Genomic DNA, 19,826 nt, shown 5'->3' on the forward strand with positions numbered 1-19,826 from the left:
ACTCTGGTCTGCATTTCATTATTTAACATATCCCCATCATTAGTTTTTAAAATAAAATTGCAAATATAATTAAACACTCTTGAAACTTTTTAAAAGAGCACAAACTCAACAGGTGTTTTTTTTCTAAATTCTAAATCAGCACAAAGAAAAACTGTTTATGCCTGTACACTTATTCAGTTTTCTATTACAGTATAGCAAAGTCATTCAATGAAAACTTCACAATTGGTACTTCGTCTGGTGTGGCAGCCTGGCTTCTCTGTTCATGGGATTTTAACATAACTAATGAAAAAACAGTTCAACTGAAAAAAACCAGCCTGAACACACAGTTAAAGGTATGTGCAGATATTAATATGTTACAGCTTAAACAATAGAATAATAATTTCTTGTGCTGGAATATTTAAGTTTAAAAAAAGAAACTTCTATATTTCTCACTGTCTCAGTAAAACAACTAGCATCATCAAAAACCCCATCCACAATGAACTTCCTCTCTTCTGCCCTCTCCCAGTGGGTAGAAGATATTAAAGCCTGAAAGTGAGTACAGTCACACTCGTACACAGCTTCCAGCCCACTGTTATAATAGTTTCATGGTACAATAAGATGGACTCTTGACCTCAGAATCTACTGCTTCATTATGATCCTGCACCTTATTATTCACCTGCGCTGCAATTGCTCTGTAGGTGTTACACTTTAGTCTGCATTCTGTTATTACTTTATGTTGTTTTACCTTCGATGGAGTATGCAATAATTCGATTTGTATGAACTGCATGCATGATTTTTTTTACGGCTTCTCAGTAATATGACAATAGTAACCCAATTCCAATTCTACATTCTAAAAAGATGTTCTGTATCATTTTAATAACAATTGATTCAGCCTGAAAATTATTAGTGCAGTGTTTCAACAATACATATTGATACTAATAAGGTACCTTCTAAACTTAGTATAAGAGTAACAACAGCATATGTTAGTTGCTTCATAATTCAGTTTGCTGTTGTTTATAATGGGGTAAGGACATTCCTGAGTTTGAAGTGTTTTGATCAGTTAATTCAGCTGGATCTAACAGATTGTTTTCCATAAAAGTTTCAACAGTGCTATAAAATGTAGATAAAACCGTAAGACATACTGTAGGAGCAGAATTTGGCCATTTGGCCCATCGGGTTTGCTCTGTCATACCATCATGGCTGATTTATTATTCCTCTAAACTCCATTCTCCTGTCTTCTCCCCGATAACTTTCGAAACCCTGACTAATCAAGAACCTATCAACCTCTGCTTAAAATATACTGTGCTCAATGACTTGGCTTCCACAACCATCTGTGACTATGAATGCCGCAGATTCAGCGGCCTGTGATTAAATAATTCCTCTGCAGTTCTGTCCTAAGTGGGCATTCCTCTATTCTGAGGCTGTGAACTCTGGTCCTAGACTCCCCCTCCATAGAGTTTCAGCCCGAAATGTCAGCTGTGCTTTTTTCCATAGATGCTGCCTGGCCTGCTGAGTTCCTTCAGCATTTTGTTTGTGTCACCCACTATAGGAACATCTTCTCCACATCCACTCTATCACGGGATTTCAATATTTGATAGGTTTCAGTGAGATCACTCTCATTTTTCTAAACACGAGTACAGGCCTAGAGCCATCATATGCTCCTCATACGATAACACTTCCTTTCATAGATTCTTTTTCATGAACGTCGTCTGGACCCTCTTCAATGTTAGCACATCTTTTTCTTGGATAAAGGGCCCACAACTGCTCACAATACCTCAAGTACTGTCTGACCAATGCTTTATAAAGATCAGCATTACTTCCTTGTTCTTATATTCTGGTCCTCACAGAATGAATGCTAACATTGCATTTGCCTTTATTACATGCAAGTTAATTTTAAGGGAATCCTGCACGAGGAGTACTAAGTTCCCTTGCATCTCTGTTTTTTGAATTTTCTCCCTGTTTAGAAAATAGTGTATGCCCTTATTCCTTATACCAAAGTGCATGACCATACATTTCCTTACATTATATTCCAGCTGCCACCTCTTTGCCCATTCTCCCAATTTGTCTAAGTCCTTCAGCTGATGCCCTACTTCCTTATCATTAATGGCCCCTCCACCTATCTTTGTATCATTCACAAATTTGACCACAAGCCATTAATTCCGTCATCCGAATTATTGGCATATAATGGGAAAAGATGTGGTCCCATCACCAACCCCTGCAGAATACCAGTGGTCACCAGCCAGCAAAGTCCCCCTTTATTCCCACTCTGCCTTCTGCCAGTCAGCCAGTCTTCTATCCATGCTAATATTGTTCCTGTATTACCATGGGCTCTTATACTGTTAAAGCAGCCTTTTGTACAGTACCTTGTCACAGGCATTCTGAAAATCCAAATAAATAACATCCACTGACTCTTCTTTGTCTATCCCGCTTGTTATTTCCTCAAAGAATTCCAACAGATTTGTCAAGGTTTCCCTAAAGGAAAGTATGCTTTGGCCTACTTTATCACGTGCCTCTGTATTATTGGCTAGCTTATCTTAATATTTCGTCTTTTTTCTCTTTATGGTTTTTGTAGTTACCTTCTGCTGGTTTTTAAAAGTTTCCCAGTCCTATAACTTCACACTACTTTTTGATATATTATATGCCCTCTCTTTTGCTTTTATGCTGTTTTTGACTTCCCTTGGCAACCACAATTGCCTCATCCTCTCTTTGGAATACTTCATATTTGGGATGTATCTATCCTGTGCCTTCTGAATAGCTCCCTGAAACTTCAGTCATTGCTGCTCTGTCATCATCCCTGCTTGTGTCCCCTTTCAAATAACTTTGGCCAATTCCTCCCTCATGCCTCAGTAATTTTCTTTACTCCACTATAATACTAATACTTCTGATTTTAGTTTCTCCCTCTCAAATTGCAGGGTGAATTTTATCATATTATGATCACTGTCTCCTAAGGGTTCCTTTACCTTAGGGTCTCTAATCAAATCTGGTTCATTACACAACACCCAATAGATAATTGCCTTTCCCCTAGTGGGCTCAACCACTGGCTGCTCAAAAAAGCCACCTCATAAGCCTACAAATTCCAGCACCAACCTGATTTTCCCAATATACCTGCATATTAAAATCCTCCATGACTATCAAAGCATTGCCTTTTTTTACATGTTTTTTCTAAATCCTTTTGTAATTTGTACCCCACACCCTCATCCTGGTCACTGTTCAGAGGCCTTTATATAACTCCCAACCAGGTCTTTTTATCCTTGCAATTTCGTAACTTTAGCACAAGGATTTTACATTTTCTGATCCTATACTGTAGTGGTCGCCAACCCATCGATCTTTGAGACTTTCCCAGTTGATCCCGAGGGAAAAAAAAGAAAAATAAATACACAAATACTGTTGAGAGATTGTATCCGGGTTGCGGGATTTTAGTTCCGTTCTTTCTGCCCAGTGCACATGTGTGTAGCTCTCCTGCACTACACAGTGTAATTCAGTGGTTTCCAACCACCGGGCTGCGAGGAAATGATATGAGTCAGCTGCACCTTTCCTCATTCCCTGTCACGCCCACTGTTGAACTTGAACCCAAGCGAGGTCATCAGGCGACTAAACACAGTGACACCCTCGCGCCAGGGATCAGTGGTTGGCCTCGCGCGGCCAGCAGGAGGTGCCGTCGCTATTGGCCTGGAGCTCTGCCTCTGAACCTGTTTACCACACCGAATGTTCATGGGGCACCCGGTGCTAAAATATTCGCAGGCAACCTAATTCGGTCTCAGCGTTTCGTAAGTAACAGAGCAGCTACCTTGCTGCGATCTACTGAAACAAACTTTCGTTGGCTGTTAGGTCCTACAAGGGGGGGCGGGCGGGCGCTCTGTCGCACTCCCTGCTCAGTCGGCCGCTTGCTCTGGACTGCGACTGCCGCGGCCTTGGTATGGGGACCTCCGGCCCTGACCTTGTCCTCTCACCCCACCCACGACCAGCCTCACCTGGCCAAGGCGTTTGGCGGCCGGCGGGCGGGAGGCTGAGTTCGGGCCCGGAGGCTGTTTAATGAGGCAATGTCTCAAAACTGCTTCAGTACCCTGATTCCAAGCACCCTGCACTTCAAGACAAACCCGCTGAGTTTTTTCAGCGGGAAAACCGTGAGCAAGCGGGTCAGAAGCCAAGAGCCGCAAAAACTAAATTGTGGAATAGACTGGATATAAGGAACCTGCTTCAAGTATCGCTGTATTCCCATCATGTTTAACACCACCCCCCCCCGCTCCTGTCAGCTGGTCCGCAAGAATATTATCAATATTAGACCGGTCCGCGGTGCAAAAAAAGGGTGGGTACCCCCCGGTGTTTATGCATCATTTCTACTTCTGGGTTGCGGGGTTTTACTTCTGGTCTTTTCTGCCCTGGTGTGCATGCATGTAACTAATTGATGTGGGGTCGATCTTGCCTTTTACTAAGGCCGAGGTAGGGGGTCTTGGGCTTAAAAAGGTTGGTGACCACTACTATACTGTATCACCTTTTTCTAAAGATGTGATTTTCATTTTCTTTTACCAACAGAGCCTGACCACCCCCTCTGCCTATTTGGCTGTCCTTTTGATGCAATGTATATCCTTGTTTATTAAGTTTCCAGCCATGACTCAGTGATGCTCACGTTATATCTGCCTACCTCTAACAGCACTGCTGCCTTATTCCCTACACTGCGTGCATTTCCCACCTCCCTGCCAAATTAGGTTAAAGGCTCCCCAGCAGATTTAGCAATCTTGCCTGCAAGAGTATTGATTCCCCTTGGTTTCAGATGAGTTAATATCAGTGGCAAAATTATCCACTGTAAACCACAAAGAGTATGGAAAATTAACTGAAGGAACATAAAGAAAAATATGAACTTTAAGCTTCAAGGGTCTCCCAGGGAAACAAACGAGTCATCTCCCTATGGACATGGAGTGCTGTTGGTTATCCCTTACTGGGCATCACTTTAGTGTTGCATCAGGCAGCATGTTTGATTCACATTGAGTGGAGGGTGAATGTAATATTCCACTGTGTTTGGGAATTCCAGATGCAGATTTGTCATCACAGAAGAGTGACGATATCATGATAACAGAATTGAAGAAGTCTAAGATCAAACAAAGTCTCGATTCTAAAATACCGCAATGCATCCAATCACTTGTGTTCTCTTCCCTAAGTATTTATAGATGAATATGTATGAAAAGACAAATTAATTTCTTCAGATTAATTTTTCCATAAATGTGATGGAACTTTTAAAGAATGTGTAAACATGTACCACTCTTATAGTTAAAAGAGCTGAAATATTTTTCTGCAGGAAATGTTATCAGAAAAAACACGTTACAAGAGACAATTAACAAGAAAACAGAAAATTGTGAGATATTTAATTCATCTGATGACTTGGATTATTTCGTTAGGTACAACATTGGGCTGCTGTGTGGGAGTTTATTTCTATTGTATATCTAATTTTCAGGTACGTGCTTATGAATTTCACATTCTATACTCTGATACTTGCTTAATAAAGTACAGAGATGATTTCAATTCTCTTATGTCAACTGTTCAGTGTCGGGTTGCTTAAAAGGGCCATGCATAAGTTAGGTGAAAGTTAATCTGGTGCTGGTAAATATTCAGCATCCAAAAAAAATCAAAAGTATGAAATAATATAAAACTTCCATTTTGAATGATTGCTGTTGTAACTTAATCCTCCAACAAATAAGCCGCATAATAATATTGCTATAATGTTATTTAAACAATAGAATTGTCAATTTCTCTATTCTCCCAATACAATGGGGTTCTGCTTGTGTACAGGTCCCAGGGGAACCATTGGAAAATGATCTGATTGGTTCCCATTCAGCCTGAAAAAGATACAAATGCACCTGCAAAGCAGGTTGTTTTAAAAAGCTGTCTTGAGGAAAGAACAATGGATAGGAATCCCTTTTTGCCAGGCAATCCTTTTTATCTGTTTCAATAAATGCTGGTTGTGTGAGATGTAGGCAGCAGAGGATCAGAAATTGGGTGAACTTGGATCCAGAAAAGTCCATACAAAATCAGGAGTGAAAAAGGAGAAATGCCATTTTATTTGAGAAGAACGTCGAGCATCCCTTTTGCTCTGCAGCAGAGCACCAGAGTCTCCACCACAAAAGGCTAGTTGGCGCAGTTGGTTACTGGTTCAGTGCTGATTACCTCTCTGGTTAATGTCGCATTCCATATCTATTTCACCACTTCAATCCGTTCCTTAGTTAGTTCCCCAGCAACTATCCCACTCTTTTGTTCAACTCTAGAGAACTGCTGGTAAGTTATTTTCAATAAATGACATTGAATCAGAATCATATTTAATTTCATTGGCATATGTTGTGAAATTTGTTGTTTTGTGGCAGCTGTACATTGCAATGCATAATAATAAAAACTATAAATTAACATAAGAAACATATTTGAAAAAATATTAAATTAAGTAAGTAGCGTGAAAAGAGAGCAAAAAATTAGCAAGGTAGTGCACTATGAGGAAATCATGAGGTAGTTTAATGTCCATTTGGAAATCTGATGGCGGAGGGGAAGAAGCTGTTCCTAAAATATTCCATTGCTTAATCATACTCTCATGAAATTAATTGAACTTTATCATGAAAGATCAGATGGTAACAATTAAAATAAAATTGACTTTGTATGTCAAAATTATTTCTATTACAGTCAAATTCTGCCAATCTTAAGTGGTCTAAGATTAATCTATCATTAATTTATTGATTTCATTGAAGCTGAAATCCCACACCTCCAGGTTCAAGACAGCTACTTCTCTTCAGCCATTTGACTCTTAAATCTGAACAGCCCTAATCACTACCTCAGTCTAGGAACACTCTACCCACTTGGAACTACAGTAGACCTTTTTTTGTTCTTATTGTTTATAATTTATCTTTAATTTATGCTTTTCTTGTAAATTTTGTTTATCCGTTTCTATTGCCTATGTTGCTGCTGCAGCCCATCTGCTGACTATATCTGTCATTTTTTTTGCTTTTATTTTGGATTTCCAGTTTCTGCAGCATTTTTTTAAACATTTTCATGTACTTATTGAAACTCTACAATGTTTTCCTGCATGTTGTGTGCAGATTCTGTAGTTTGTCAGCAAGTGTATTAGGCAGTTTTTATATGGAAATTTTTCAGAACCATCATGAAGATATATGAACTATTAATCAATATTTTCTTTCTGCCTTAGCAACTCTGGTATCACATGTACAGAGCTGGTAGAACGGTTTGCATAGAGTATTTAGGAAAGCAAGTGCACTTTCAATCCTTGCTAAATTGGTTAACTCAGGACCTGAAATTTGGGGAAGATTTTGTTTCAACCATGCGAAAGTCTGCAGAGAGTTCACTGACAGGTAGAACAGAAAAGCAGAACCAAACATCTAGATTATGGAGAGTGAGTATGTAGAAAATGTATGGCTATAGTTGTTTTGTTCGAAGAGAACTGCAGATAAATTATTTTCAATATTTAACATTCTTTAGTCATTACACTAGTGAAATTGATTGAACTCTATCATAAAGATTAACATTTTTAATTACCTTATGAAAGTCTGAAATTTAGATATTAATGAAGCCAAATCAGAGATGCAGTCTTAAAAACTTTTCAATAGTGCCAATTCAACAGGAATTACCATGTGACATGGAAAGATTAACTTTATAGGTTTACAGTGAGAGGAAGGAGTTTTAATGGTCATCTGGGGAGAAGGTTTTGACATAGAGACCAATATGATAATCGGATGTGCTCTCAGAGGAAATGATTGAATCAGATATAATTACTATGTTTGAGAGGTTTTAGGTAGGCTGTTAAATAGGCAAGCCATAGATGGATACAGGCAAAGTACAAATGGATGGGATTAATGTAGATGGGCAAAATGATCAACATGGATGTGTGGGGCAAATGGAATATTTTTCTGTTATGTGACTCTACAAAATTAGAGGGAAAGCAGAGGAAGACTTTATTAAATGTGGAGTGCATCAGAAATAAAAGTTGAAATGTGCAAAATTTAGAAACATTGGATAATTTGAAATTGACCGGCATTTTTCTATAATGTTTAGATTAGTTGCTAGGAGTAATATAGGCAATTTGGATCAGAGGATTTTTCAAAAACACATTTCATGGGTTTTTAAAACTTAAAAATACTTTTGGGTAAAAACTTAACAGGCATGATTTTAAACAAGTAATGTGCCTTACATACAGCTGTAGTGAAGTGAAATGTGGGAAATATTCTATGATATGTATACTATCCAAATCTTTGAATAAGATACCAGGAAACTTGGAAAAAGAGTAGAGTTCCTACAAGTTGAAAATATTAAAATCAAATTAAATAAAATATGGATATTTTGGGGAGGACACTAAAAATTACTACTATAAATGGTTCTGCTTGCCATTAAATCGTAAGAAATTCAGTGATGATTTTCGGAGGAAAGGAAGTTGCTAGCACAGAACTGACCATATGAGTGCCTCTCAGAAAGTGAAAGGCTTTATGCTTTCTCAAGGCATCTTGGGATGCCTTGATCATTATTTCCTGCATCTTCAGAATAAATTACAAAGATGCACTTGCTTTGAAATTTAGTTAGAAATGTATTGGTAGCCCTTTGCCTTTATGGTTAAATAGTTAAAAAGATCTTGGGTTTAAAAATAACATAAATTTGCAATACAGTTGTTTTCTCGGTATAATTTCACTTCCAGACCCTCAGGATGAGGTGATAGATGTGCATAAGATGATAAGAAACATGACTAGAGTAGACAGACAGCACCCTTTTCCCAGGGTGGTAATAGCTAATATGGGAGGACTTACTTCTAAGATAATTGGAGGAAAGTATAGGGGAGATGTCAGAAATAGGTTTTACGCAAAGAGCTGTGGGTGCCTGGAATGCACTGCCAGGTGTGGCAGTAGAGGCAGATACATCGGGGACATTTAAGAGATAGGTACATGAATGAAAACAAAAGGAGGGCTATATGGGAGAGAAGGGTTACATTGATCTTGGAGTAGGTTAAAAGGTCAGCACAACATCATCAGCCGAAGGTCTGTACTGATTTATATTCTTAACAATAGGCTAAGGGAATAATGCAGAAGCAAACTAAACTGAATCATTTAATAAATAGCATTGCTGTGTGGAATTGGATTGTAGTACAGAATAAAAGGCAGATAACCTCAAAAACTCACTGAGCATAGTTACTGGAAAATATCTGAATTAAATGAGAGGAAGAAGTCAGTAGCAGAATCAAATCAGGTTTAATATCACCGGTATATATTGTGAAATTTGTTATCTTTGCAGCAACAATACAATGCAATACATAACAATAGAAAAAATACGAATTACAGTGTGTATATATATATATAAAATAGCTAAATTAGTGCAAAAATAGAAACAGCAATGTCGTGAGATAGTGTTCATGAGTGCAATGTCCATTCAGATATCAAAGGGCAGAGGGGATGAAGCTGTCCCTGAATCATTGAGTGTGTGCTTTCAAGCTTCTCAAGTCAAATCAAGTCGCTTTTTATTGTCATTTCAACCATAAACTGCTGGTATAGTACACAGTAAAAATGAAACAACATTCCTCCAGGACCATGGTGCTACATGAAACAACACAAAACTACACTAGACTATGTGAGACAACTCAAGGCTACACTAGACTATGTGAGACAACTCAAGGCTACACTAGACTATGCAAAAAAAACCCACAAAAACTACACTGGACTACAGACCTACACAGGACTACATAAAGTGCACAAAACAGTGCAGGGCAGTACAATAATTAATTAATTAATTAATTAATCATAAACAAGACCATAGGCACAGTTGAGGGCAAATTTCAATATAATAATAAATGATGTAGGTGCCAGTCTAGACTCTGGGTATTGAGGAGTCTGATGGCTTGGGGGAAGAAATTGTTGCACAGTCTGGTCGTGAGAGCCCGAATGCTTCGGTACCTTTTGCCAGATGGCAGGAGGGAGAAGAGTTTGTATGAGGGGTGCGTGGGGTCCTTCGCAATGCTGTTAGCTTTGCAGGTGCAGCGTGTGGTGTAAATGTCTGTAATGGCGGGAAGAGAGACCCCAATGATCTTCTCAGCTGACCTCACTATTCGCTGCAGAGTCTTGCGATCCGAGACGGTGCAATTCCCGAACCAGGCAGTGATGGATCTGCTCAGGATGCTCTCAATACCTCCTCTGTAGAATGTGATGAGGATGGGGAGGGGGTGGGAGATTGACTTTTCTCAGCCTTCGCAGAAAGTAGAGATGCTGCTGGGCTTTCTTTGCTATGGAGCTGGTGTTGAGGGACCAGGTGAGACCCTCTGCCAGGTGAACACCAAGAAGTTTGGTGCTCTTAACGATCTCAACGGAGGAGCCGTCAATGTTCAGCGGAGAGTGTACCTTAGCAATGAGATGGTAGCAATGAGAACAAGGCATGACGTGGATGATGGGGGTCCTTAATGGTGGACACTGCCTTTTTAAGCATCATTTCTAGAAGATGTCCTGGATACTACAGCAGCTGATGCCCATGATGGAGCTGACTAAGTTTACAACTCTCGGCAGCTTATTTCAATCGTGTGCAGTAGTCCACCTCCCCCATTCCAGACAGTGATGCAGCCAGTTAGAATGCTCTCCACGGTATATCTGTAGAAATTTGATAGAGAGTTTGGTGACCTAGCAAATCTCCTCTAACTCCTAATGAAATATAGCTGCAGTTGTATTTTCTTTCTGCATCGATATGTTGCGCCCAGGTTAGAACCTTAGAGATATCAACACCCAGGAACTCTGCAATGTATGTCCAGGAATCTGTACAATGCTCTGACCTTGTTAGATTAACCATAATAAACTGGTAGTAAGATGGTTATAGGATTGTAGGAGCCTTAACACAGACCTGTTGCAGGGATTCACAAACTTTCTAATGGCATGGAGCTTTACCATTAACTGAGGAGTCATGGACCCCAGGTTGGGAACTCCTGGCCTATTGGGTGGTTGACAATCCTCTGAATTCCTGTACTACCCACTATGTATTTCATGGAAAGGCTGGAAATATATAAAAATAGCAGCATGAATACAGATTATTGCCTGCTAATGGGAAGGAGAATGAAAGGACCCTGCAACTGAGCTGACCTTTAGTATGTGCCCAATGGAAATTATTTCAATTAGAGTTTAATCTATGCACTAACGACTAGGAGATTAGATGTACGAAAACCTCAAGATGCATTCAGATCATAATTTTAAGATGCAGAATTGTACAATATGTAAGAGTATTCCAATTCATCTGGTCAAGATGGCACAGTGCTGCAGTCTCTGTCCATGTTATGGTTCAGACTTAGTTGGTCTTAGGTTGTCACAGATGGTTTTGGAGGGAGTGCATGGAAGTTAGGGTTTAGGGACAGGGATGAGGGAGTTATAGGTTAGAAGCCGTAGATGAAGAATCAGGGAGAGAAGCTGAAATCCAATTTAGAGAGCTTCATGGTAGAAGGCCAGTGATTCCCATGGATGGATGTCAGATCAGCAAGCCCTGAGGAGGTAGTTGAGGGCTGCTGAGTCCTGGAATAATAGGTTTGTGGAGTTGAAACTCAAAGGTCAAAGACTGAAGACAGCGAGCCTATAAATCCTTGCCTGATGTCTATAAGTCTGGGCCAGCGACAGCCACCTGGGTTGGAAAGTATTAAGGTTGGAAGCTTGTGCAATTTTGGAGTTCAAGGCCTGGAGTTTAATTTCCCATGATCTGCAAATCCCGGGGTCAAAACAAAAGGTCGAAGCCTGAAGTTCTAAGTCTGAAGTTGGCGAGTCCAGAAATCAAGACCTGATGGTTGAAGCCCCTGGATCAGAAAGTCTGGAAATCCAAGGTCTGATATCTGTGAGTCCAGGCCAGGGTCTGGAGGCTGGAAGCTTGGAGCCCTTTTGTGTGTATGTGGGTAGGTGGGTGGAAGGGTGAAAAGGGGCTATATTGGAAACATACAACATAGAAAACCTACAGCACAATACAGGCCCTACGGCCCACAAAGCTGTGCTGAACATGTCCTTACCTGAGAAATTAAATAGGGTTACCCATTGCCCTCTATTTTTCTAAGCTCCATGTACCTATCCAGGAGACTCTTAAAAGACCCTATCGTATCCGCCTCCACCACTGTCGCTGGCAGCCCATTCCACACACTCACCACTCTCTGCAGAAAAAACTTACCCCTGACATCTCCTCTGTACCTACTTCCAAGCACCTTAAAATTGTGCCCTCTCATGCTAGCCATTTCAGTTCTGGGAAAAAGCCTCTGACTATCCACACAATCAATGCCTCTCATCATCTTATACACCTCCATCAGATCACCTCGCATCCTCCGTCACTCCAAGGAGAAAAGGCCAAGTTCGCTCAACCTATTCTCATAAGGCATAATATTTTGTTGTTGTTTTGTTTTGTTACTGCTGTTGTGTTCTTGTTGTTGCTTGTATTGTTACCTCTGGAATGCATGGTGACACTTGCGTGTTGTGATAGGTAGTGTTGGTGTTAGCATGTATGTTTTCATGTATATGTGATAAATCGATAAATGAATCTGAATATGGAACATATAAAATTGCAAAATAAAGTCATTTAATTTATATTTTTACAGATTATTCAAAAAGATCCAAACAAGGAAGAACTGCAAAAGCAGGCATCAACACTCCTTTTGCCTTTTCTGGTGGCAAGCATCAATTTATTTATTCCATTGTTCTTCTCTTTCCTTGGCCTTATGGAAAGATTCAAGTACCCATGGCATGAGATATATGTTCTTATTATAAGGTACTTTTTCATTAAGTAACTCACATGTGTTAAAATTGCCTTGGAAAATAACATTAAAAACAGGACTGTCTGGCTTCTTGTCAATTTTAGTAAATGTTTTAAAAGCAATCGCTTAATACATTAGCAATAAATGCTGGAAATATTCTCCAGGTCAGGCAGCAGCTGTGGAGAAAGACACAAAATTCAAAGTAAATTTATTATCAAAGAACTTACATGTCACCATATAGAACCCCGAGATTCATTTCCTTGCGGGCAAGCACATAAATACAAGAAACATATTAGAATCAATGAAAGTCCGCACCTAACAGGATAGTCAACAACCGATGTGCAATAGACAACAAACTTCAAATACAAAAAGAGGGGAAAAAAGTAGTAATAATATAAATAAATAAGCAATAAATACCGAGAACATGAGTCAAGGAGGCCTCCATATTTTTTCATTTAATAGGACAATGTGAATCAGAAATCAAGGTGCAGTAGTATGAAGTTGACGAATAATGAATGTATTAACTTCTTCATGCAGAAACGTTTTGCTGAAGATGTCAATAACTGGAGTTTTGTGTTACTATTGGCTGGTGATAGTAGCAGATTCAATGGAGGTATGTTTCATGGTGTATTTTCAATGATTTGCCATTCTAACTAAAATCCGATTCGTAACTAAACATAAGATGACTCTTGTTCTGTCTACAAATATTTGAGTTATAAAGACAATCTATCAAAATTTCAATTCAAGTGTGACATTTGTTTGATTAACAGTGTTGGGAAACTTTCGTAGGCCAAGATCTCTACCGGCTTGTAGTGACTGATTTTATCTTCTCCTTATTCAGTTCCTTCTTTGGGGAATTCATTCGAAGGTATGCCCTGAGGTTTGAAAAGTATTGTTAAGCTTGAAATATTAATAGTTTTGATCCTGTAATTAAATATTATTTTTAAGATAGATAAAGCCTAAAACTATTTTTCCTTGCCTACTTATCCGCTCAGCCCCTTCCAGCTCTACAGCCCCACACACCCTCTCCCCCATCTAATATCATCAGTACTGATTCACACTGTTCATGTTAGCGAAGTCACAATATAATTGTTCATTATTCCTTCTCCATGTCCCACTGGACCACCAATCATCACCAATCATCACCTACCAGCCTTCTATCTTCTCGAGCCTCGGTTAATTATACTGTAACGTACTGAATATTTTATGGTAATGTTTGAAGTAACATGGAATGGCATAGCAATCAGTGATTTTAATGGAATACCAACTATTACTTTCTGAAATTGTTTTAGCATCATAGGGAGATATTGCTACACGAAACTTGGAATACCAGAATTTGACATTGCAAGGAATGTATTAGCATTAATCCATGCACAAACACTTGGATGGTAAGTAGTATGAGATATTTTCAATAAGTGTATCACGTTAGACACACTCAGTATTCTGTATTTACCAATATCCTTTGTTTATTTTATTTTTAGGGTTGGACTTTTCTTTGCGCCTCTTTTACCAGCAATACAGATCATTAAGTTCTTCATTACATTTCACGTTAAAAGGGTATGGTAGATAGTTCAATATTACAATTTATTATAACTATTTGGAACTGTGGCTTCTGTAAAAATTGCAGCCTGGATTTAAATTTCTCAACATGCAGGGTGGAGAAAGTAATCCAGGCGGCCTGTAATGATGTTTAACCTAGCCATTGTGTTACAGTTATACTTCAAGCATTCCAACCAATCAGTGTGAGTGCGAGTGATGATCATTTACATGAGTAGATTTCAATTCTGTTGTTGAACAGGACTCTGCACAAATGTTCTTATTTCCTGTGGATTTTGGAGTTATGAACTTAACAGTAGAAATTGGTGGATTGAAGTGCAGCCTTTGGTTCTGGTAAGGATGTGATGCTGAAGTCTGAAGAGGTTTGCAGGGAATTACTTGGGAGGAAGAATCTCATCAGTGAAGTAAAGACTGAAGTGAAGACTTGATTAGAGATTAGTGGCAGTAGTGAGATGCCACTTTCATGATTCATTCCTGTGCTGTCAGTCTGTAATAGATTTTAATCCCTCAGTACAGGAGCAGGGAGCACAGAAAAGGAAGGAATGGAAGAAAATTGGATGTGATGCTTCACCCACCTTCATCCAATAGTTATCCAATGCATGTTAATATCTTCCCAACTACCATAACTGGTGATAGAATTAAATAGCATCAACCTACATGATACTCAACTCTCACATCTTGTTGATTTAATGCCCATGGTGACTGAAAATAATTTGTGAATAGTATTATATTGCAAGTACAATTCATACCTATACCTTCAGTTCCCTCTCAGGAGGTGGTCCAGTGGGACAATCATTTTAGAGGAAATTACTTCCGCAAAGAATGTACTTTCTCATTGTGCATTGTACGGGTGGCACAATTGTCTGGACTCTTGCATTTTGCTAGAATAGAAAGCAGATAGATGAGTTTTGACCAAGTAATACTCTCATTAGAAGTGAGTAAGAGCACATAGTGAAGAATGGACAGCTGTAGACAACATGTTCAACTGTTGTTCAGTTATCTTCACCATACACTGTACTCATAAAAGGGAGATATAGCAGAAAACAGAAGGTCAAATTAGCTTAATATATGTCAAAGGACAAATGTTGGAAACAATTATTAAGGCATTATGTTTGGTATAGGAACATAGAAAACCTACAGCACAATAGAGGCCCTTTGGCCCACAAAGTATTGTTTTTTTAAAAATTATTTTCACATATATCAAGATACAGTGAAAAGCTTGTCTTTCAGACTGATCAAATCATTACACAGTGCATTGAACTAGAATAAGGTAAAATAATAAGGCAGAGTAAAGTGCAAAATCTACTGAAAAGGTGCAGTGCATGTAAATGATAAATACAAAATCATAATGAGGTAGATTGTGAGGTCAAGAGTCCATTTGGTCACGCAAAAAGTCCATTCAAGAGTCTGCTAACAGTGGGATAGAAGCTATTCTTCAGCCTGATGGTACATGTTTTCAGGCTTTTGTATCTTCTGTCCAGTGGGAGAGGGGAGAAGAGAGATTACAGGGTAGTTGGGCAAAGTCAAAATGAGTTTTGCGGAATTCAATTCCAAATATGAGGCTATATCAAATACTGGGAAAATGAAAGGCCATGGTAACACATTGGCTTGAATAGAAGATTGACGGGCTACAGGAAATTAAGACATAAGTGGGTCTAGGATCGTAAGATGGAATGAGTAATTTGCCAGAGAGATGGTGCTGGGACCTCAACTTTTACAAGTGTATTGTTTCTAAATAATTTTGATTAAGGAACAAAAGGTATGATTATTAAATATGCTAATAACAATAAGTCTAGTATGAAATTAAGTCGCAAAGAGGACATGAAGCTACTGCAGGATTAGAGAGTTAAGTGAATGGGCAAAGTCTGGCAAATATGGTATAATATAGGAAATGGAGAAATTCTCCATTTTGGCATGGGAAATTGACCAAAAATAGTGTATTATTGAAATAGTGAGAGATTCTTGAACATAGAACATAGCACATTACATAGTACAGCACATTACAGGCCCTTCAGCCCACAATGTTGTGCTGACCCTCAAACCCTGCCTCACATATAACCCCCCCCCCTCACCTTACATTCCTCCATATACCTGTCTAGTAGTCTCTTAAACTTCACTAGTGTGTCTGCCTCCACCACTGACTCAGGCAGTGCATTCCACGCACCAACCACTCAATGAAAAACCTTCCTCTAATACCCCCTTGAACTTCCCTCCCCTTAACTTAAAGCCATGTCCTCTTGTACTGAGCAGTGGTGCCCTGGGGAAGAGGCACTGGCTGTCTATTCCTCCTAATATCTTGTACACCTCTATCATGTCTCCTCTCGTCCTCCTTCTCTCCAAAGAGTAAAGCCCTAGCTCCCTTAATCTTTGATCATAATCCATGCTCTAAACCAGGCAGCATCCTGGTAAATCTCCTCTGTACCCTTTCCAATGCTTCCACATCCTTCCTGTAGTGAGGTGACCAGAACTGGACACAGTACTCCAAGTGTGGCCCACATTACCAAGTATCCTGCCATTTACTTTGTACTCTGCTTTGGAGTTTGTCCTTCTAAAGTGTACCACCTCACACTTCTCTGGGTTGAACTCCATCTGCCACTGCTCAGCCCACTTCTGCATCCTATCAATGTCTCTCTGCAACCTTCAACAATCCTCTACACTATCTACAACACCACCAACCTTTGTGTCGTCTGCAAACTTGCTAACCCACCCTCCTATCCCCACATCCAGGTTGTTAATAAAAATCACGAAAAGTAGAGGTCCCAGAACAGATCCTAGTGGGACACTGCTAGTCACAACCCTCCAATCTGAATGTACTCCCTCCACCACAACCCTCTGCCTTCTGCAGGCAAGCCAATTCTGAATCCACCAGGCCAAACTTCCCTGGATCCCATGCCTTCTGACTTTCTGAATAAGCCTACCATGTGGAACCTTGTCAAATGCCTTATTAAAATCCATGTAGATCACATCCACTGCACTACCCTCATCTATATCCCTGGTCACCTCCTCAAAGAACTCTATCAGCCTTGTTAGGCATGATCTGCCCTTCACAAAGCCACGCTGACTGTCCCTGATCAGACCATGATTCTCTAAATGCCCATAGATCCTATCTCCAAGAATCTTTTCCAACAGCTTTCCCACCACAGACACGAGGCTCACTGGTCTATAATTACCCGGACTATCCCTACTACCTTTTTTGAACAAGGGGACAACATTCGCCTCCCTCCAATCCTCCAGTCCCATTCCTGTGGACAACGAGGACATAAAGATCCTAGCCAGAGGCTCAGCAATCTCTTCCCTTGCCTCATGGAGCAGCCTGGGGAATATTCCATCAGGCCCTGGGGACTTATCCATCCTAATATATTTTAACAACTCCAACACCTCCTCTCCCTTAATATCAACATGCTCCAGAACATCAACCTCACTCATATTGTCCTCACCGTCATCAAGTTCCCTCTCATTGGTGAATACTGAAGAGAAGTATTCATTGAGGACCTTGCTCACTTCCACAGCCTCCAGGCACGTCTTCCCACTTATCTCTAATCAGTCCTACCTTTACTTCTGTCTTCCTTTTGTTCTTCACATAATTGAAGAATGCTTTGGGGTTTTCCTTTACCCTACTCGCCAAGGCCTTCTCATGCTCCCTTCTTGCTCTTCTCAGCCCCTTCTTAAGCTCCTTTCTTTCTACCTTATATTCTTCAATAGACCCATCTGATCCTTGCTTCCTAAACCTCATGTATGCTGCCTTCTTCCACCTGACTAGATTTTCCACTTCACTTGTCACCCATGGTTCCTTCACCCTACCATTCTTTATCTTCCTCACTGGGACAAATTTATCCCTAACATCCTGCAAAAGATCCTTAAACATTGTCCACATGTCCATAGTACATTTCCCTGCAAAAACATCATCCCAATTCACACCCGCAAGTTCCAGCCTTATACCCTCATAATTTGCCCTTCCCCAATTAAAAAAATTCCTGTCCTCTGATCTATCCTTTTCCATGATAATGCTAAAGGCCAGGGAACAGTGATCACTGTCCCAAAGATGCTCACCCACTGACAGATCTGTGACCTGACCCAGTTCGCTACCTAATACTAGATCTAGTATGGCATTCCCCCTAGTCGGCCTGTCAACATACTGTGTCAGGAATCCATCCTGGACACACTTAAACTCTGCCCCATCTAAACCCTTGGAACTAAACAAGTGCCAATCTATATTAGGGAAGTTAAAGTCACCCATGATAACACCTTTTCAAAATCTGCCTCCCAATCTGCTCCTCGGTATCTCTGCTGCTACCAGGGGGCCTATAGAATACCCCCAGTAGAGTAACTGCTCCCTTCCTGTTCCTGACTTCTACCCACACTGACTCAAAAGAGGATCCTGCTACATTATCCACCCTTTCTGCAGCTGTAATAGTATCCCTGACCAGTAATGCCACCCCCTTCCCCTCCCTCCCCTCTCCCTTTTAAAGCACTGAAATCCAGGAATGTTGAGAATCCATTCTTGCCCTGGTGCCAGCCAAGTCTCCGTAATGGCCACTACATCATAATTCCATGTAGGTATCCAAGCTCTCAGTTCATCACCTTTGTTCCTGATGCTTCTTGCATTGAAGTACACACACTTTAGCCCTTCTACCTTACTACGTTTACACCATTTATTCTGCTTCTTTTTCATCAAATTTTCTCTATATGTTACATCTGGCTTTACTCCATGCACTTCTTTCACTGCTCTATTGCTCTGGGTCCCATCCCCCTTGCAAATTAGATTAAACCCTCCCAGACCATGCTAGTAAACCTACCTGCAAGGATATTGCTCCTCCTCGAGTTCAGGTGCAACCCATCCAATCTATACAGGTCCCACCTTCCCCAGAAGAGATCCCAATGGTACAAAAATCTAAAACCCTGCCCCCTGCTCCAACTCCTCAGTCACGCATTCAACTGCCATCTCCTTTAATTCTTACCATCACTATCACGTAGCACTGGCGGCAATCCTGAGAACGCCACCCTTGAGGTCCTCTTCTTCAGTCTTCTATCTAGTTCCCAAAACTCACACTTCAGGACCTTATCCCTCTTCCTGCCTATATCGTTGGTACCAACATGTATCACAACTTCTGGTTGCTTTCTTTCTCGTAACAGTATGTCATGCACCTGGTCAGAGACATCCTGGACCCTGGCACCCAGGAGGCAACAAACCATGCGGGTTTCCTTCTCACGTGCACAAAATCTCCTGTCTGCTCCCCTGACTATAGAGTCTCCAATGACGACAGCTCTCCTCTTCTCCGTCCCATCCTTCTGCACCACAGGGTCAGACTCAGTGCCAGAGGCCCTGCCACCAAGGCTAACACCTGGTCGGTCGTCCTCACCAACAGCATCCAGGACGGTAAACTTATTATTCAGGGAATAGCTACAGGGGTGCTCTGCACTACCTGTCTACTCTCCTTTGCATCCCCCCCTTGGACTGTCACCCAACGACCTGCTTTTGGCAGCCTAGGTGTGACTACCTCCCTGTAGCTCTCATCTATGACTGCCTCATTCTCCCTTATGAGTCGAAGGTTATCCAGCTGCT

General features: G+C 40.5%; 1 protein-coding gene across 3 annotated transcripts in view; it reads left to right on the forward strand.

Moving 5' to 3' along the window:
• The window catches only part of LOC132399229 (transmembrane channel-like protein 5), a 128,913-nt gene that overhangs the window by 73,692 nt on the left and 35,395 nt on the right, over window positions 1-19,826 (forward strand). For all 3 annotated transcript variants that reach the window (XM_059979396.1, XM_059979394.1, XM_059979395.1), the window contains 7 exons: window positions 191-332; window positions 5,273-5,428; window positions 12,551-12,720; window positions 13,244-13,319; window positions 13,477-13,574; window positions 13,999-14,094; window positions 14,188-14,263. In XM_059979396.1, the coding sequence (XP_059835379.1) occupies window positions 191-332; window positions 5,273-5,428; window positions 12,551-12,720; window positions 13,244-13,319; window positions 13,477-13,574; window positions 13,999-14,094; window positions 14,188-14,263 (814 nt within the window). The remainder of the gene's footprint in view (window positions 1-190; window positions 333-5,272; window positions 5,429-12,550; window positions 12,721-13,243; window positions 13,320-13,476; window positions 13,575-13,998; window positions 14,095-14,187; window positions 14,264-19,826) is intronic.

This window comes from Hypanus sabinus, chromosome 9, assembly GCF_030144855.1.
Source record: "Hypanus sabinus isolate sHypSab1 chromosome 9, sHypSab1.hap1, whole genome shotgun sequence".
NCBI lineage: Eukaryota > Metazoa > Chordata > Chondrichthyes > Myliobatiformes > Dasyatidae > Hypanus > Hypanus sabinus.